This window comes from Trichosurus vulpecula, chromosome 8 (assembly GCF_011100635.1).
Source record: "Trichosurus vulpecula isolate mTriVul1 chromosome 8, mTriVul1.pri, whole genome shotgun sequence".
In the NCBI taxonomy this organism is placed as follows: Eukaryota; Metazoa; Chordata; class Mammalia; order Diprotodontia; family Phalangeridae; genus Trichosurus; species Trichosurus vulpecula.
This window is the reverse complement of record NC_050580.1, coordinates 25,910,119-25,923,883: the sequence shown is the minus strand read 5'-3', so window position 1 is coordinate 25,923,883 and position 13,765 is coordinate 25,910,119. Positions and strand designations below refer to the sequence as shown.

Below are 13,765 nucleotides of genomic sequence, written 5' to 3'. Positions count from 1 at the left end.
GCTGACTGAAACAAGATGAGAAATACAGTCATAAGGAAAGTCTAACATAAGAAAGAGTTGTTTTGCTTTGCTCAGTTTGGACATCCCCCAGTATAGGGAAGGCCAGAATGACATGAAGTTAGCACACACACCTGCTAAAGTCTGAGATCCTCAGCAGGGACACTGAGAGGTTAAGTGGCATGCCGCATGTCACCAGGCAGCATGAGGGGCGAAACTTGCAACAAAATCCCCCCAACTCCAGGGCCAGCTCTGTGGCCACTGCTTAGTCTAACAAAATTGAAATTTCTCATTGCAACTTTGCTGCCAAAGGGCAACTCGAAACTGAGAAGTGGAAAAGAACAGGCTGGTCCATCCTGGTTTCCAGGCCTGTGCAGAAATAGGCTCTGCTCTCTCCTCAGGTGAAGTGGGAAATAAATAGGTGCCAGACCATGAGTAATGACAGTAGTAGTTACCAGATGACATTTAGGCAGCATGGTCATGTTTACAAGGTGCTTTACAGACATTTTATCCCATTTAATCCTAACAAGCCAGTGAGGTTGATAATAGAGGTCATTATCTATTTTATAGAGGTTAGGTAACTTGTTTGTAAATTTTTTCTCCCATAAATCAATCCACCTCTGGACTAATTAAAGAATTTAAAGATCTTATACCTTTTTATCGCTGGCAAAAGAAATTACCATTAAGAGTTATAACTTCTGAACAAGTACTGAGCACTGCATCTTAGAAAGTCCAAAGATCGCTGGATTTGGAGGGACAGGCCCTTGCCACATATTGCCTTTTGTCATGCCACCTGTGTAACCGTGGGCAAATCATTTGATTTTGTTGAACCCCACTTTTCTAACCTGCAAAATGAGGAGGTTGGACTAGATAACCTCTAAGGTGCCTTTTTGCTCTAAATTCTGAGATTCTGTGAAGTTCTCCATGGTTGTCCAACCACTAAGTGCCAGAGGCAGGATCTAACCCCAAATCTCAGCTGATTCAGTGTTAAGCACTCATTAGAAGAGGAAAAGAAGAGGCAGGCCAGTCTACCGGACGCCCCGCTGCCCCCACACTGGCAGGCAATGATCTGAGGTAGAAGAGATGAGCTCTTCCAGAACTGACATGTGGTCACACTTAGTGATTATAATTCTCATACATTTTAATTTATCTCCTACAATGAATCTAAGATGTACACAACTGAGGGGAAAGATGCCATCTTTTATCCTAAGTAGCACCTTGACCAGCAGCTCAACAAAAACATTTGTTGAATTTGCTGGAATTAGTATCACTACCCACTTTTTTTTATGTTCACAAAGGACAAAGGTGAATGACTATTTTTTTTTTCAAAACAGAGACATGACGATACTATGTGACGATCCCAGTACATTTTATTTTTCTGTTGACTTAAGAAGTAAAGACCTACATAAAGACCTACAGTCATAACATGTATGCTATATTTAACAGGATATTTCAAACCTATTTTCCGTTCAACCCTATGCTGAGTATAAGATAACAGGATTGCAGATCCCAGTGGCAAACTTGACAATGGCCAAATCAATTCCAAGGCACTAAATTCTGATCTAAATAGTACTTACTAATCCTATGCACATTTGGGACCCCTTGGCAGTATGGAAATGTGACACTAAAATTAGCCTGTTCATCAGCTTGAAAAAAATGAAGGAGGAAAGGTCAGCGAGTCCAAATAAGTTTGTGATCCATAATGTGTTCATGAGTCATTGACCTGGATAATTATTTTCCTTCTCTATGCCTATATTTTGTCATCTCTAAAAAATGGGATCTAGTTCTTACTAAACTTACAGGAGGAATGCTTTACAGACTCATCACTGCAAAGCTTCTTATAAAACAGCTTTGGACAAACTTAGTGCTTCTCTAGTAGAAAAAACAAACCACCCCTGGAATTTTCCCCACTGTCATCCCAATACCAACATCTCCTTGGCATTTAAGCAACCTTCAGCCTACCTCTAAGTAGTCTCTTCCAGGGACAGGACACAAAATGGAATGGCACCCTTGATGCCACTGAAATGGGATGGGCATCTCTAAACCCAAGTTGGGAACATAAGGAATAACAATTATTAAAAGCAAGAGAGTTGCCAGTGGCATGCTCCCTGAACCAAGTATTCCCTCGTAAAGTTTGGGTTGGAGGTTCAAGGTGTGAAGGAGGAAAGGAAGAATCGAATCAACCAGAATTCATGCAGCCTTGATTGAGTTCCAGGTACTGTGCTAGCTAGGGGCAGGTGAGACAGAGACCAAAAAAAAAAATCATTTCTGTTCTCATGAAGCTCACATTCTTAATTTGACAAACACTGATTAAGTACCTACTAATGTAGTTGCTTTATATATTCTAGGTACTCAGTAAGCCTTACAAAGCCATTTTATTTTGTGGTACATTTTGATCATTTTTCCCTCATGTTACATTACAACATACCACAGACTGGCTCCAGTTTTCCAAGACTGAGTAGCATTTCTGGGCTTGTGACTGTTATTATGAAATAAAAAACATCAAAGCTACTCCCTCCCATGTGGCCTATCCTGACCACTCTAAACCCCACAAAAAATTTATATTTTTAATCAACTAAGCCAGAAACCAAAATTTCCAATAACCAATTAGCAGAATTCCTGATATCAAATATCATAGTCTAGAATGCTGAATATGGAAAATGCATGCCTCTGACTCTCTCCTTAGGCATCTGATCCCAGGTCTGTGATCCTATGGGTGACCTGCATCCAATGTGGATATCTCTTCAACAATGGTAAAAACTCTAGCTCCAAACCTTACTTCATTATTTCTAATCAGACAATATTCTGGGCTTCATACAAAAAGGGAAGACTACTGACCCAAAAGATGAATGACTTTTCTAAAATGCCAAAAGATAAGTTTGTGCCACTTCACCTACATTTCTTATCCTGTGACCCGTGGTCTATTCACCTGGCAAGGCAGGCTAGGGCAATGGGGCAGGCTGTAGCCAAAGGGCAGAGTGGAATCAACTAGTCCACCCTAGAGACCTTAATGAATGACCATACCTTATTTCTTGAAATAGTACTCTGTAAATGTCTTATCATTTCTGAGGATATCCCTATGAAGTTTTAGCACTGAAAAGTCAATGATGCTTCATAGGAGACAATATAATCTGTCACATTAAAAACCAAAGGTGCTATCTTTGACCTTCCCCCGTCTTATAAAGCCACAAATTCCCACATTCATTGAAGTATGTTAAATAATTTCAGGGCTATCTAGTTCATTTAGTCTAACAACTCTGGTCTTTAGAGGAGAATTTAAACTCCTTAAAGGCAGACCCTGCCATATCTTTGTATTTCTATCCTGGCTGATGCTCAGGTGTTAATAATGCTTGATCATAAACGAGGAAACAGAGGACCAGAGTTACTTGAGCTCATAATTAGTGAAAGAAACTGGATCAAGAACTTTGGTTTCTTGGTGCCCTGTTCAGTGCTCTTTCATTATACCACGGTCATTAGAATTTGCGAATAAAAATAATTCTTCTATTCTTTTTTCTCTCGCTCTGAAAAGAGCTCCATCAGTTCCTTTGCTTCCCTTGTTCTGCCTCTCCCTTCCCCTCCATCTCAGAGCAAACTGTGACCATTTTCAGGACTCTCACTGGCCAGTCTGATTTCCTGTGCCTAACAGCCTAACACAGGAAGGCAACAGTAACCTTAGGTAATGACATGGAAGGAGCCAAGCAGAAGACTAAGGATCACACAACTGGAGGATTCTCAGTGATCTCCTAGTTCAAGCTATATCTGAAGTATGAATTCCCACTCTTCTCTGAAGAGTGACAAGGAAGTCTTTTTTGCTGAAGCAACTAATTCTATTTTTAAGTGGCTTTCATTGTTAGGAAGTTTTCTATTCTATCTGGCTGAAATAAAGCCCTCTATAACTTCAGTCAGGTATAACGTTGCCCTTTCCAAACTTTGAAGCACCATCTAGAAACACCAAGTTATTATCGCTATTCCTCTCTATTCTATCTGTAGCAATTCAGATACTTGGGGAGTCGTGAATTCACAAGAACCTGGACTACCCTAGTCCAAGGCAATAGAAAGAACAAGAGATTTGGAGTCAGAGGAGAAAGGTTTCAATTCCACTTTAGCTGATTACTTTATGTAACTCTGGGCAAGTTCTTAACATCTCAAGGCCTGTTAAAGGTTAGACAAGACAGCCTCAAAGGTTCCCTTCAACCCCAATGGATAAGCTTCTCTTCCCCAACGAAACGTCTCTGGTTCCTTCAGATTCTACTCCTAGTTTCTGGTTCCCTCACCGTTCTGGTCACACTCCCCCAGCTGGGTGGTAGGGTTCTCTGGCTTGTCCAACCCTCTTAAAATGCAACATCCCAAACTATATTCCAGTGAGGCTCTATCAACCTCCCTCCCTCTAGACAATATATTCCCATTAATTAGACTTAAGATTACAATTCCATTTTTGCCATAAATAGATCTTCTCTGGTCAAAAAGATAAGTCTTGTCTGGGCTGGAAACAACTCACCCACTGCTTAAGTTGTAGGAGGAAAACTGACGAAGGAATAAAGAAAAGCAGACTGCTGACATCCTGAGATTTAGAGCTAGAAGGGAAATCATTTGATCCAAGCCATCTCAATTGACAGAAGAGGAAATCAATGCCCCCAGTGACTTGTCCAGATCACAGGGTGTTGACAAGTAGAAGGAGCTGACCCCAAATCCCCGGTCTCCAAGACACTTGCCACCACACCTGGCCAGCACCTGTTCTGAGAAAGAGGGTTTAAACCCTGGTCCTAAGAAGCCTCGAGGGGGGAGCGAGGGCCAAAGCCGGAGCTAGATACTCTGTCCTTTTTATGGGGAGTTTCTCCTGTTTATGCATTGGGAGATGAAGGGAGGGGGACGGGAGCCCTCTAATTTCTCGGCCAGAGGAAAGGGGCACACGGTGGGCTTCAGCCCCGGCCGTCTCGGGGCTTCTGCTCTCTGGGCCCGGCACCGGGCGGGGGAGCGGAGGCCCACCCTGCCCAGGGTTCTTCCATTCACAACTGGGGGAAAAGGGTAGAAAAGGACCTTCCCTTCCCCCACCCGAGCTCCCAATAACGGGGCAGCGACGTGGCATCCCGGGCCCGGCCCCACGCGCCCCCCCATCCACCTGTCCGAGCCTCCCCTGGGGGCGTCCGCGCCGAGCCGCCCAGAGACACGGGAAAGGAGAGCGGGTGTCTGGGGTCCTGTCACTGGGGCGGGGGAATACGAAGGCCTTACGGGGCACACGTCCTCGGTCTACAACAGGGGAAACTGAGGCTCACACAGGGGAGGGCCTTGGAGGCGAGACCCACTCTCAGACCTTGGAGGATGCCCAGTCCGAGCCCAGGCCCTCGATCTACAAGGGGAGAAACTGAGGCCCTGGGCGGGGAAGGGGCTTTAAAGCCAGGGCCACCTCGAGACCCAGAGTCTGGGTACTCCTCATCTTACAGCGGGGAAAACCGAGCCCGCAGGAGGGCGGGCAGAGGTCGGGGAGGCCCGACGCCCCAGTTGTCAGAGAGGGACACTGAGGCCCGCGGGCCGGGGAGGGGAGGAGTTCAGCAGACATTCCCTCCCCAAGCCTCGGCCCTCCCCCACCCGGGGGCCGCACTCACCAGGTTGAGGGGCCCGTCCATCACTTCCATAGACGCCGGGGCGGGAGGCGGCGGCGGCGGCGCCCCGGCTCATGAAGGGCCGGGGGAGGGCAGCGCTCGGACGGGCCCGGGAGCCGGGTCGGCGCCGCTGCCTGATCAACACAGCCGCCGCCGCCGCTTCCTCCTCCCCCTCGTCAGACGCCGCCGCCGCCGTCGGAGCCCGCCCCCCGCGCGCGCAAGGCGTGATGACGTCACGCGCAGGGAGACGCTACCGACGCCGGGAGCCGCGACAGCGGGAGGGCCGAGGAATCCCCCATCCCCAGCGCGATTCCCGTTCTGTCGCGTTCCGCGTGCGAGATCTCGCGAGAGCTTTGTGGAGGCCCGTCTGGGAGGGCGGGGAGGGGAGGAGTCAGAGGAAACCGGCCTTAGAGCACGTGGGGATTTGGAGACGGTCTAGCCCTGGGGATGTCTGCCCGGCTGAGCAGCCTCCCACCCTGTCCTGCAAACCACCTCCCAGTCCCCCCTCCCCATTCGCCCCTCCCACCCCTGACCCCTCCTCCCACTCACCCCTCCCACTGACCCCCACTGACCCTCTCCCCGCCTCACCTCCCAGCCACGTTAGCTGCTGTGAGATTGAGCTATGACCTCCCACCCGCTGACGCCCTTCCCACCCCGTTGACCTTCTCCTGCTCCTTTGACGTCACCTCCCTGCCCCACTGACCCCCTGGCGACCTCTGACAACTTTCCAGTTGTATTGACAACCTTGCAGCCGTGGTGGACCCCTTTATATCATGGAGCTCCTCCTTGGACCATATCTGAGCCCCGCTGATGTCCTCTCCAGCCCCACTGACCTCCCAAACCACCTCTCATCCCTCCGATTCCCCCCTCCCCCCATCCCAATGATCACCACGTGTCCCCAACAGCCTCCTGGCTCCGCTGGCTCATTTCCATTCTCATTAACCACCTCACAGCCCATTGACTTTTTGTCTTACCCTCTCGGCCTCACAGATCCCTGACCTTCCTCTGTCCCGTACCCATCTGACTCCCTCCTACCTACGTCGGAGACTTCACCCTCTTCTACTCACTCCCAATCCCATTGGCTATTTCTCAACCCCACTGATTCCCTCAGTCATCAAGACTCCCATCCTACTCCTCCGTCACCAAAACTCCTCAATACTGTTAACTTCCCCACTCCATTGGCCAACACCCAGCCCAAACACACTGACTACTTCCTTGCCTCATTAACTCCCTTCCTGCTGGTCATATCCCAACCCACTGAATCCTTTCTAACTCTGATGGCTATCTTCCCAGCCTTACTGACCCCTCTTCCAGAAGATTCAGAGTATCCAGCAAGAGTTGCCTCAACTCTATTCTCTGTAACACATTCTTTCTTCCTTCTCTTCTTTCTCAGAAGGTGATACTCAGATCCCTGATCTGCTACTGGCTATGTGATTGTGGACAAGTTACAGTCTCTGGGTCTCAGTTTCCTCCTTCTGTGATGTTGAGGAGCTTGTATCAGATAATTTAAAAATTCTCTAGCAGCTCCAGTGATCCAATGACTACCTCACAACCACTTAATGACCTCATACCAATGCATTACCCATGTCCCGTGAATTACCCTCAACTCAACAATCACTTTACTTCACTGACTCCATCCTTGCCCCACTGGTTACCCGGCTACCTCAATAACCACTAAATTACTTTCTACCCATTGATCACCCCTGAACTCCACTGATTGTATCCCCACTCCACAGCCCTCTTCCCTACCCACACTGGCCAGTTTCCAGTTCCATTGTCTGCTTTACACACTTTTAACCACCTCCTTACCCCACTGACCACCGAACACCCTACCCTGAACCCTATTGACTACTTCCTAGCCAATTCACATGAGCATGTAACATATTATTTACCACCTCATACCATAACCTTCCAGGCCCTTTAACCACACCTCCATCCCACTGACCAGATCATACACCAGAGACCACATCCAGCTCCACTCACCATCTCATCACCCCATTAATTACCTTCCTATCCTATTGATCACCTCAATCAATTAACAAGCACTTACAAATCCCTTTTGAGTCAGGCACTGTGCTAGGGCTATAAAGAAAGACAAAAACATTGCCTGCCATCAAGGAGTTAACATTCTAATGGAGAATTATCTCCAATTTCCCCTTATTTTTGCTTCCTACCTCATTTAAACACTTTTCTTAGATTCATCCAATCTCACCATTCAACTATCAACATGCAAAGAAGGCTAAATTAGAGATTGCAAGACCTGTTTAAATCCCAGCTCTGCCACAAGGTATGTGACTTTAGACTAGTCCCTTCTCTTTCCTCAGATCTGTTTCCTTATATACAAAATGAGGGGGTTTGAGGAGATGCTGTCCAAGTTTTTTCAAGATAAAATCCTATGATTCTATGATCTATACATATATATAATCTATGGCCCTCATGACCCAAATAATTTCTATACCTCACACCCATCAATATCTCCTCCCTTTTCCAAGTCTTCAGAATTATAAAGGCTATACAGTGACAACTACCTGCAGATGGATGTTTGGCACCAAAGCACAGTGTGGTGGATTTGCATCTTACCCTGGCCACTCACTTGCTGTGTGATCATGGGAAAATTATTTCACTCTTCAGGACCTCAGTGCCCATATCTATAAAGGGGTAAGATGATCTCTAAGTTCTTTCCCAATTCTGACATTCTATGATTCTGTGATACCTAACAGAAGGCCAGCTGGCAAGCCTAACATGGAATGAAGGAAGGCTGCTAGGCATGGGACATCCCTAGGAGGGCAAAGGGAACTAACTGCCTGAACTACTTTTTCCCCCTTGGAAGGAGGGAAGGCTTCACCCTCATTCCAGAACAACACTGAGCCATGGCTTGACTAGACAGCTCAGACGAATGACGTGCACCCAGTTTAGCCACATAGTTGGCATGACACCAAAGCTAATTATGCCCTTCCTTTCTGAAATGGATGTGTAGACTTCATCCTCCCACAGGTCCCTTCCTCTGTTCTAGAAAAGGAAGGAGGCTGGTCTCTCTGCAGCTGCAGCCTAGTAATTAATGGAAGGGGCAGACTGCCTTGAGCCCTAAGTAGAGAAGCAGACATGGAGAAAGGGGGAGATTGAAGATAAGCAAGAGAGTAGGGATACAAAGAAAGGCCAAAGACAGCCCCTGTCCTCAAGGAGCTCCCAATCTAATGGGGGAGACAGCATGCAAACAACGTTGTACAAACAACCTAGAGACAGGATAAACAGGAAATGATAGTATCAACAGAGGGAAAGCACTAGAATTAAGAGGGATCCCAAAGGGCTTTCTGTAGAAGGTGGGATTTGGAGGAGGCCAGAAGGCACAAATGAGGAGGGAGAGCATTCCAGGCTGGATGGGGAGGGTGGGGCTAGTTAGAGAAAATGCCCAGAGTTAGGAGTTAGAGTATGTTGTTTGGGGAATTGCCAGGAGGCCAGTGTCAATGGATCCAAGAGTACATGGGGAGGAGGAATGGGGGAGAGAAGGGTAAGGAGGAAAGGTGTGTGGAGTGGGGTAGAGGCTAGGAAGGGCTTTGAACACAAAACCAAAGAGTTTATGTTTCTTTCTAGAGGTTTATGGGGAACCACTGGAGTTTATTGAGTGGAGGATGACATATTTGGACTCACACGTTAGGAAAATCATTTTGGTGGCTCAGTAGGGGTGGATTGGAGTTGGGGGGAGACTTGTACCAGAAAGACAGCAAGGAAGCATATTCAAGAGATGTTATCAAGGTAAACTCTATAGGCCTTGGCAACAGATTAGATTATTGGATGTAGGGGAACAGGCAGGGAGAGAGAGAGAGAGAGAGGGAGGAGAGAGACAGAGAGAAAGAGAGAGAGAGAGAGAGAGAGAGAGAGAGAGAGAGATAGGAAGGGAGCGAGAGAGAGGGAGAAAGAGAGAGAAAGAGATGGTAGATGGGGATGGGTGGGTGGATGAAGAGAATACAGAGAGAGAGAGAAAACGCTTGATATGGGACACCCACAGTTAGCAGGCACAACCTGGACAAAAATCCAGCAAAGGAGACTGCGAAGGGGTCAGATACGTCGAAGAATAACCAGGAGAGAGTGGTGTCCCAAAACCCTAGAGAGAAGAGTATAGAGGAGAAGTGGGTGATTGGCAGTGTCAAAGGCTAGAGAGAAGCCAGGAAGGATGAGGACTAACAAAAGGCCATTGGATTTGACAATTAAGAGATTATTGGTAACTCTAGAGAAAGCAGTTTCAGTTGAATGGTCACAAGCCAGAGTGTAAAGAAGAGAGTGAGAGAAGAGGAAATGGAAGCACCTATTATAGACAGCCTTGTCAAGAAAGTTAGCCACAAAAAGCAGGAGAGATATGGGGTGATAGTTAGCTGGGATGGAGAGATCAAGTGAGGAGTTTTTGAGAATGAGGGAGACGGGAATATTTGTAGAGAAACAGCCAGTAGACAGGGAGAGATTGAAGATAAATGAGAGAGTGGGGATGATAAAGGGGACTATCTGCTGGATAAAATGAGATGGCATGTGATCACTTGTGCACGTAGAGGGTTAGGCTTGGCCGGGAAAAGGACCACCTCATCATGTGAGGCAGGGATGAAGGAAAAGGTAATGGAAGAAGGCCCTTTGGGATATGAGGAGCAGGGGAGAAGAGGGAGCTGTTAGCAAATAGCTTCAATTTTTTTCAGTAAAAGATGAGGCAGGGTTCTCAGCTGAGAGGGGACAGGAGGGGAAGCCCTAGACGTTTTGAGGAGAGGTTTGGAAGAGCCGCTGTGGTGAGTGGAATAGTGAGTCAATTAGGAAGGTATGTAAGACAGGATTGCCTAGCAAAATGGAGAGCCTAGATGACAGTGCATAACATAAATTTGTAGTGGACACATTCTCCACCTTTGTTCGGGATAGGAGTAAAGGCAGCAGATGGTTGGAGTGCTCCAAAACTGAGGGTTGGCAGAGGTCAACTGGAATTATATAAGTGAGAAAGAGACTTAAGAAGACAACGTAGAGTTAAATTGCTCCATCAAAGGATCAAAATGGGGAAAAGAGGAGAAAGTAGCTAGTACAGGGATGATGGCCTAGCAGAGAACCGAGGGGTAAAGGGATCAAAGGTCACGGTATGGACAAAGAATAGGCTTGGGGGTTGTAAGGCAGAGGAAAAGGTAGACAGCAAATAGACTGTGATCCAATAAGGGAATTTCAGAGTTCATGAACATGGAAATGGCATTTGTGGATGAGGGCAACATGAAGGATATGATGGTGTTGGTGTGTGACTGACGTGGGATAGAGGAGGAGGTCACTGGAAATAAGTAAGTTGAGGAGCTGGTTGAGGAACCCTAAGGTTTTTGAAGGAGGATCAGTCTGTATATTGAAGTTCCTAGGACAGGACAGGAGTTGGGGGCCACATATTTAACTCATTGAGGCCAGAAGCAGAGCTTCCCCGAGGTCTATAGACAACCTACTAGGATTCTGATTGAGTAGTAGATGTGGATTTTCTGAAGATCAAATGAAGAGAGGTTACTAAGTGATGTCAGTAAGGGGTAAGCTGGAGAGTGGCAAGGGAGATCAAGAAGTATTCCCATTTCCCTGCCTCCACCAAGGAGCCAGGGGAATGAGTGAAAGTGCAGCCCATGGGAGAAAGGAGAAGCAAGGAGGCCGTATCATCAGGAGGGAACCAGGTCTCCTGGGGAGCCAGAAGACAGAAAGAGTGGGAAAGGAAAAGATAAAATGAAAGCAAGTTTGCTGCATATTGATTAGGCATTCCAGAGGGCACAGTGGCAGGTGGGCAGCTTTGGGGTGGGACATGGGAGGTGGGCCAGTGGGTTAAAGAGAACTGAAATAAGGAAACAGGCTATGGGGACTGAGGTTTGAATGATGATTGCTTGGGGTTCACTGGGACGGGGGAGTATGATGGGTGGGGAGTGGAGTTTCTTATTAAGGGAAATTTTTAGGAAGGTTTTCAGTGTCAATGATGTTATGACCTTAGGGTAGAATCCTTTCAGAGCCTTGGGTAGTTTAATGAGGGAGCAAGAAGTCGGAGAGTAAAGAGTGATGATACTCTCCTTTCACCAAGGCCGGGATCAGCCTAGAAACTTGATGGAATGGGGCCTCAGCTCTGCAGGCTGCTCTGGTGGAATGATCCTTCTCTTCCCACAGGAGGCTGGAGGCTCTGGATGGTGAGGCCCCCCTCTTTCCACTCCTCTCCTTTTCCCACTGCCCACCAGAGGCTGGAGCCTGGCCAGGAGATGGCACAGAGCAGTCAGGAAATGTCCACGCTTCTTAAAAACATAACCCTTTGATCCTGACTTGATCCTTGTGGTTGTGAAATCATCCCCATTTTCCAGACTAGCCAATGGAGGCAGGGCCTAATTATTTGAACTCCATCAAACAAGAGGAAAAGAATAAACTACCAATCAGGAGAGGAAGGAATAAGTAAAGGGGAAGCAAAAAGCATCGTTTAGCGCTTACAGTTCCGGGCGCTGGGTTAAGCACTTTACAAATATTTCATGTGGTCTCCCCAGCAATCCTGCAAGGCAGGTGCTATTATTTATTGTTTCCACTTTATAGTTGAGAAGACTGAGGCAGATGGAGATGAATAGACTTGCCCAGGGTCATACCGCTGGTAAGGATCTTGATCGTCCTGACTCCAGGCCCTGTGCTTTCTGCCTTGTGACGCCAGCTGCCTGTGTGGGGCAGAGGAGGAAGAGAGCAGGAGAGGGGGAGGGGGAAGGGGAGGGGGAGGAGAGGGAGGAGGAGGGGAAGGGGAAGGAAGAGGAGGGGGAGGGGGAGGAGGAGGGGGAGGAGGGGGAGGAAGAAAAGAAGAACTACTGACCTTCAGGGGCTTTCTGGCTTGTAGGGTGCTTGGCATACATTACTGAGCTCAATCCTCAGAACTGCCTTGTGAGGTAAAGCAATAGGTGGTGCTGGACTTAAGGGTCAGGGAGACCTGAGCACGAATTCTGCCTCAAACATGTTTTAGCTGTGCGACCCTTGGCAAACTGGTTAGCTTTTCTGTGCCCCAGTTTTCCCATCTGTAAAGTGGGGATACATCTACCTTTCAGAGTTGTTTGTGAGGTTCAGATAAGATCATATATGTGACATGGTACATTTTAAAGCTAGTATAAATACTAGCCAAAAAGAGTCAGGAAAAAGTACGAGAAAATGGAGATTCTTGCCTAGGAATCTTGCCTGAGTATGTACCTAAGTTCATACAGCTTTCTAGTAAATGTCACCAGTGGCATTCTGACCTAGGGCTTTCCCACCTAACAGTCCTCTGGAAGTGACATACAGAAAGCCAGTAAACATGCCACTGTCCCTCAGCAGGTCCCAGTTCTCTGTGACCAAGGAGGCTAGTTAGCTTTCTTAGGTTCAAGGTTATGAACACCAAAAGACGTAAGGTAAGGTGCAGTCACATAGGGTTGTTTATCAAGCACAGATCACAGACCAAGGTCTGGACAGAGCCAGACATCTGAGGAGACTGCCAGCAAAATCCCTGGGGGCTCTGGCATGCTTATACTGATGCCGGCTGCCACAGAAGCTGGGGTGAACAGAGCCAGCCAAGGAGTCAGCTCAATGGTGTTCAGGAGACCGGAGGCCAAGTTTCTCATCCAGTAAATTGACACTTGTGTGAGGTCAGGCCAAAAGGAAACATTTGTCAAATGAATAATTCAGCCTAGGCAAGCTCAGTGGCTCTGAAACTGGGGGTCTGGAGAGAGTCACCAGGGGTCCTGACACAGTCCTGGGAGCCCAACTATTACCTCTGGAATCATGGGACTGGCTCATTTCCATTCTTTTCAGAGTAGCACAAGGGAGTACACCTCCACCAAGCTCCATCCCTCTGCCAAGCTCCTTGCCTTCTTCAAATGCCTGTCATTTTCTTCCTGTCTCCCAATCCTGAAGATCCCAAAGCTAAGTGCATCTCTTCCCCGGGGACTAGGGGCATGGAAGTGCAGTACTGAGGTCCAGAATGCAGAAGGTGCTAGTCTGGAAAGTTGGTAAGTATGGAAGAAGCAGTGGGTATCAGCATTGGTTCAAACAATATTAGCATTGTTTGGTTTTAAATGACTCCCAAGGAATCAAAATTACCCAAGATCCAAATGAACGAATGAATGAAAATGCTTTTATTAAGCACTTATTCTGTGCCTGCCCAAGGCTGAGGGTTGGGCATACAAAAACAAAAA

General features: G+C 47.4%; 1 protein-coding gene across 1 annotated transcript in view; it reads right to left on the bottom strand.

Annotated features, from left to right (window-relative positions):
* Positions 1-5,805, bottom strand: part of NRBF2 (nuclear receptor binding factor 2) — a 33,129-nt gene extending 27,324 nt beyond the window's left edge. Inside the window, exon 1 of the mRNA XM_036737047.1 lies at positions 5,601-5,805. Within this exon, the coding sequence (XP_036592942.1) occupies positions 5,601-5,630 (30 nt within the window). The 5' untranslated portion in view covers positions 5,631-5,805. The remainder of the gene's footprint in view (positions 1-5,600) is intronic.
* Between the last annotated feature and the right edge of the window lie 7,960 nt (positions 5,806-13,765).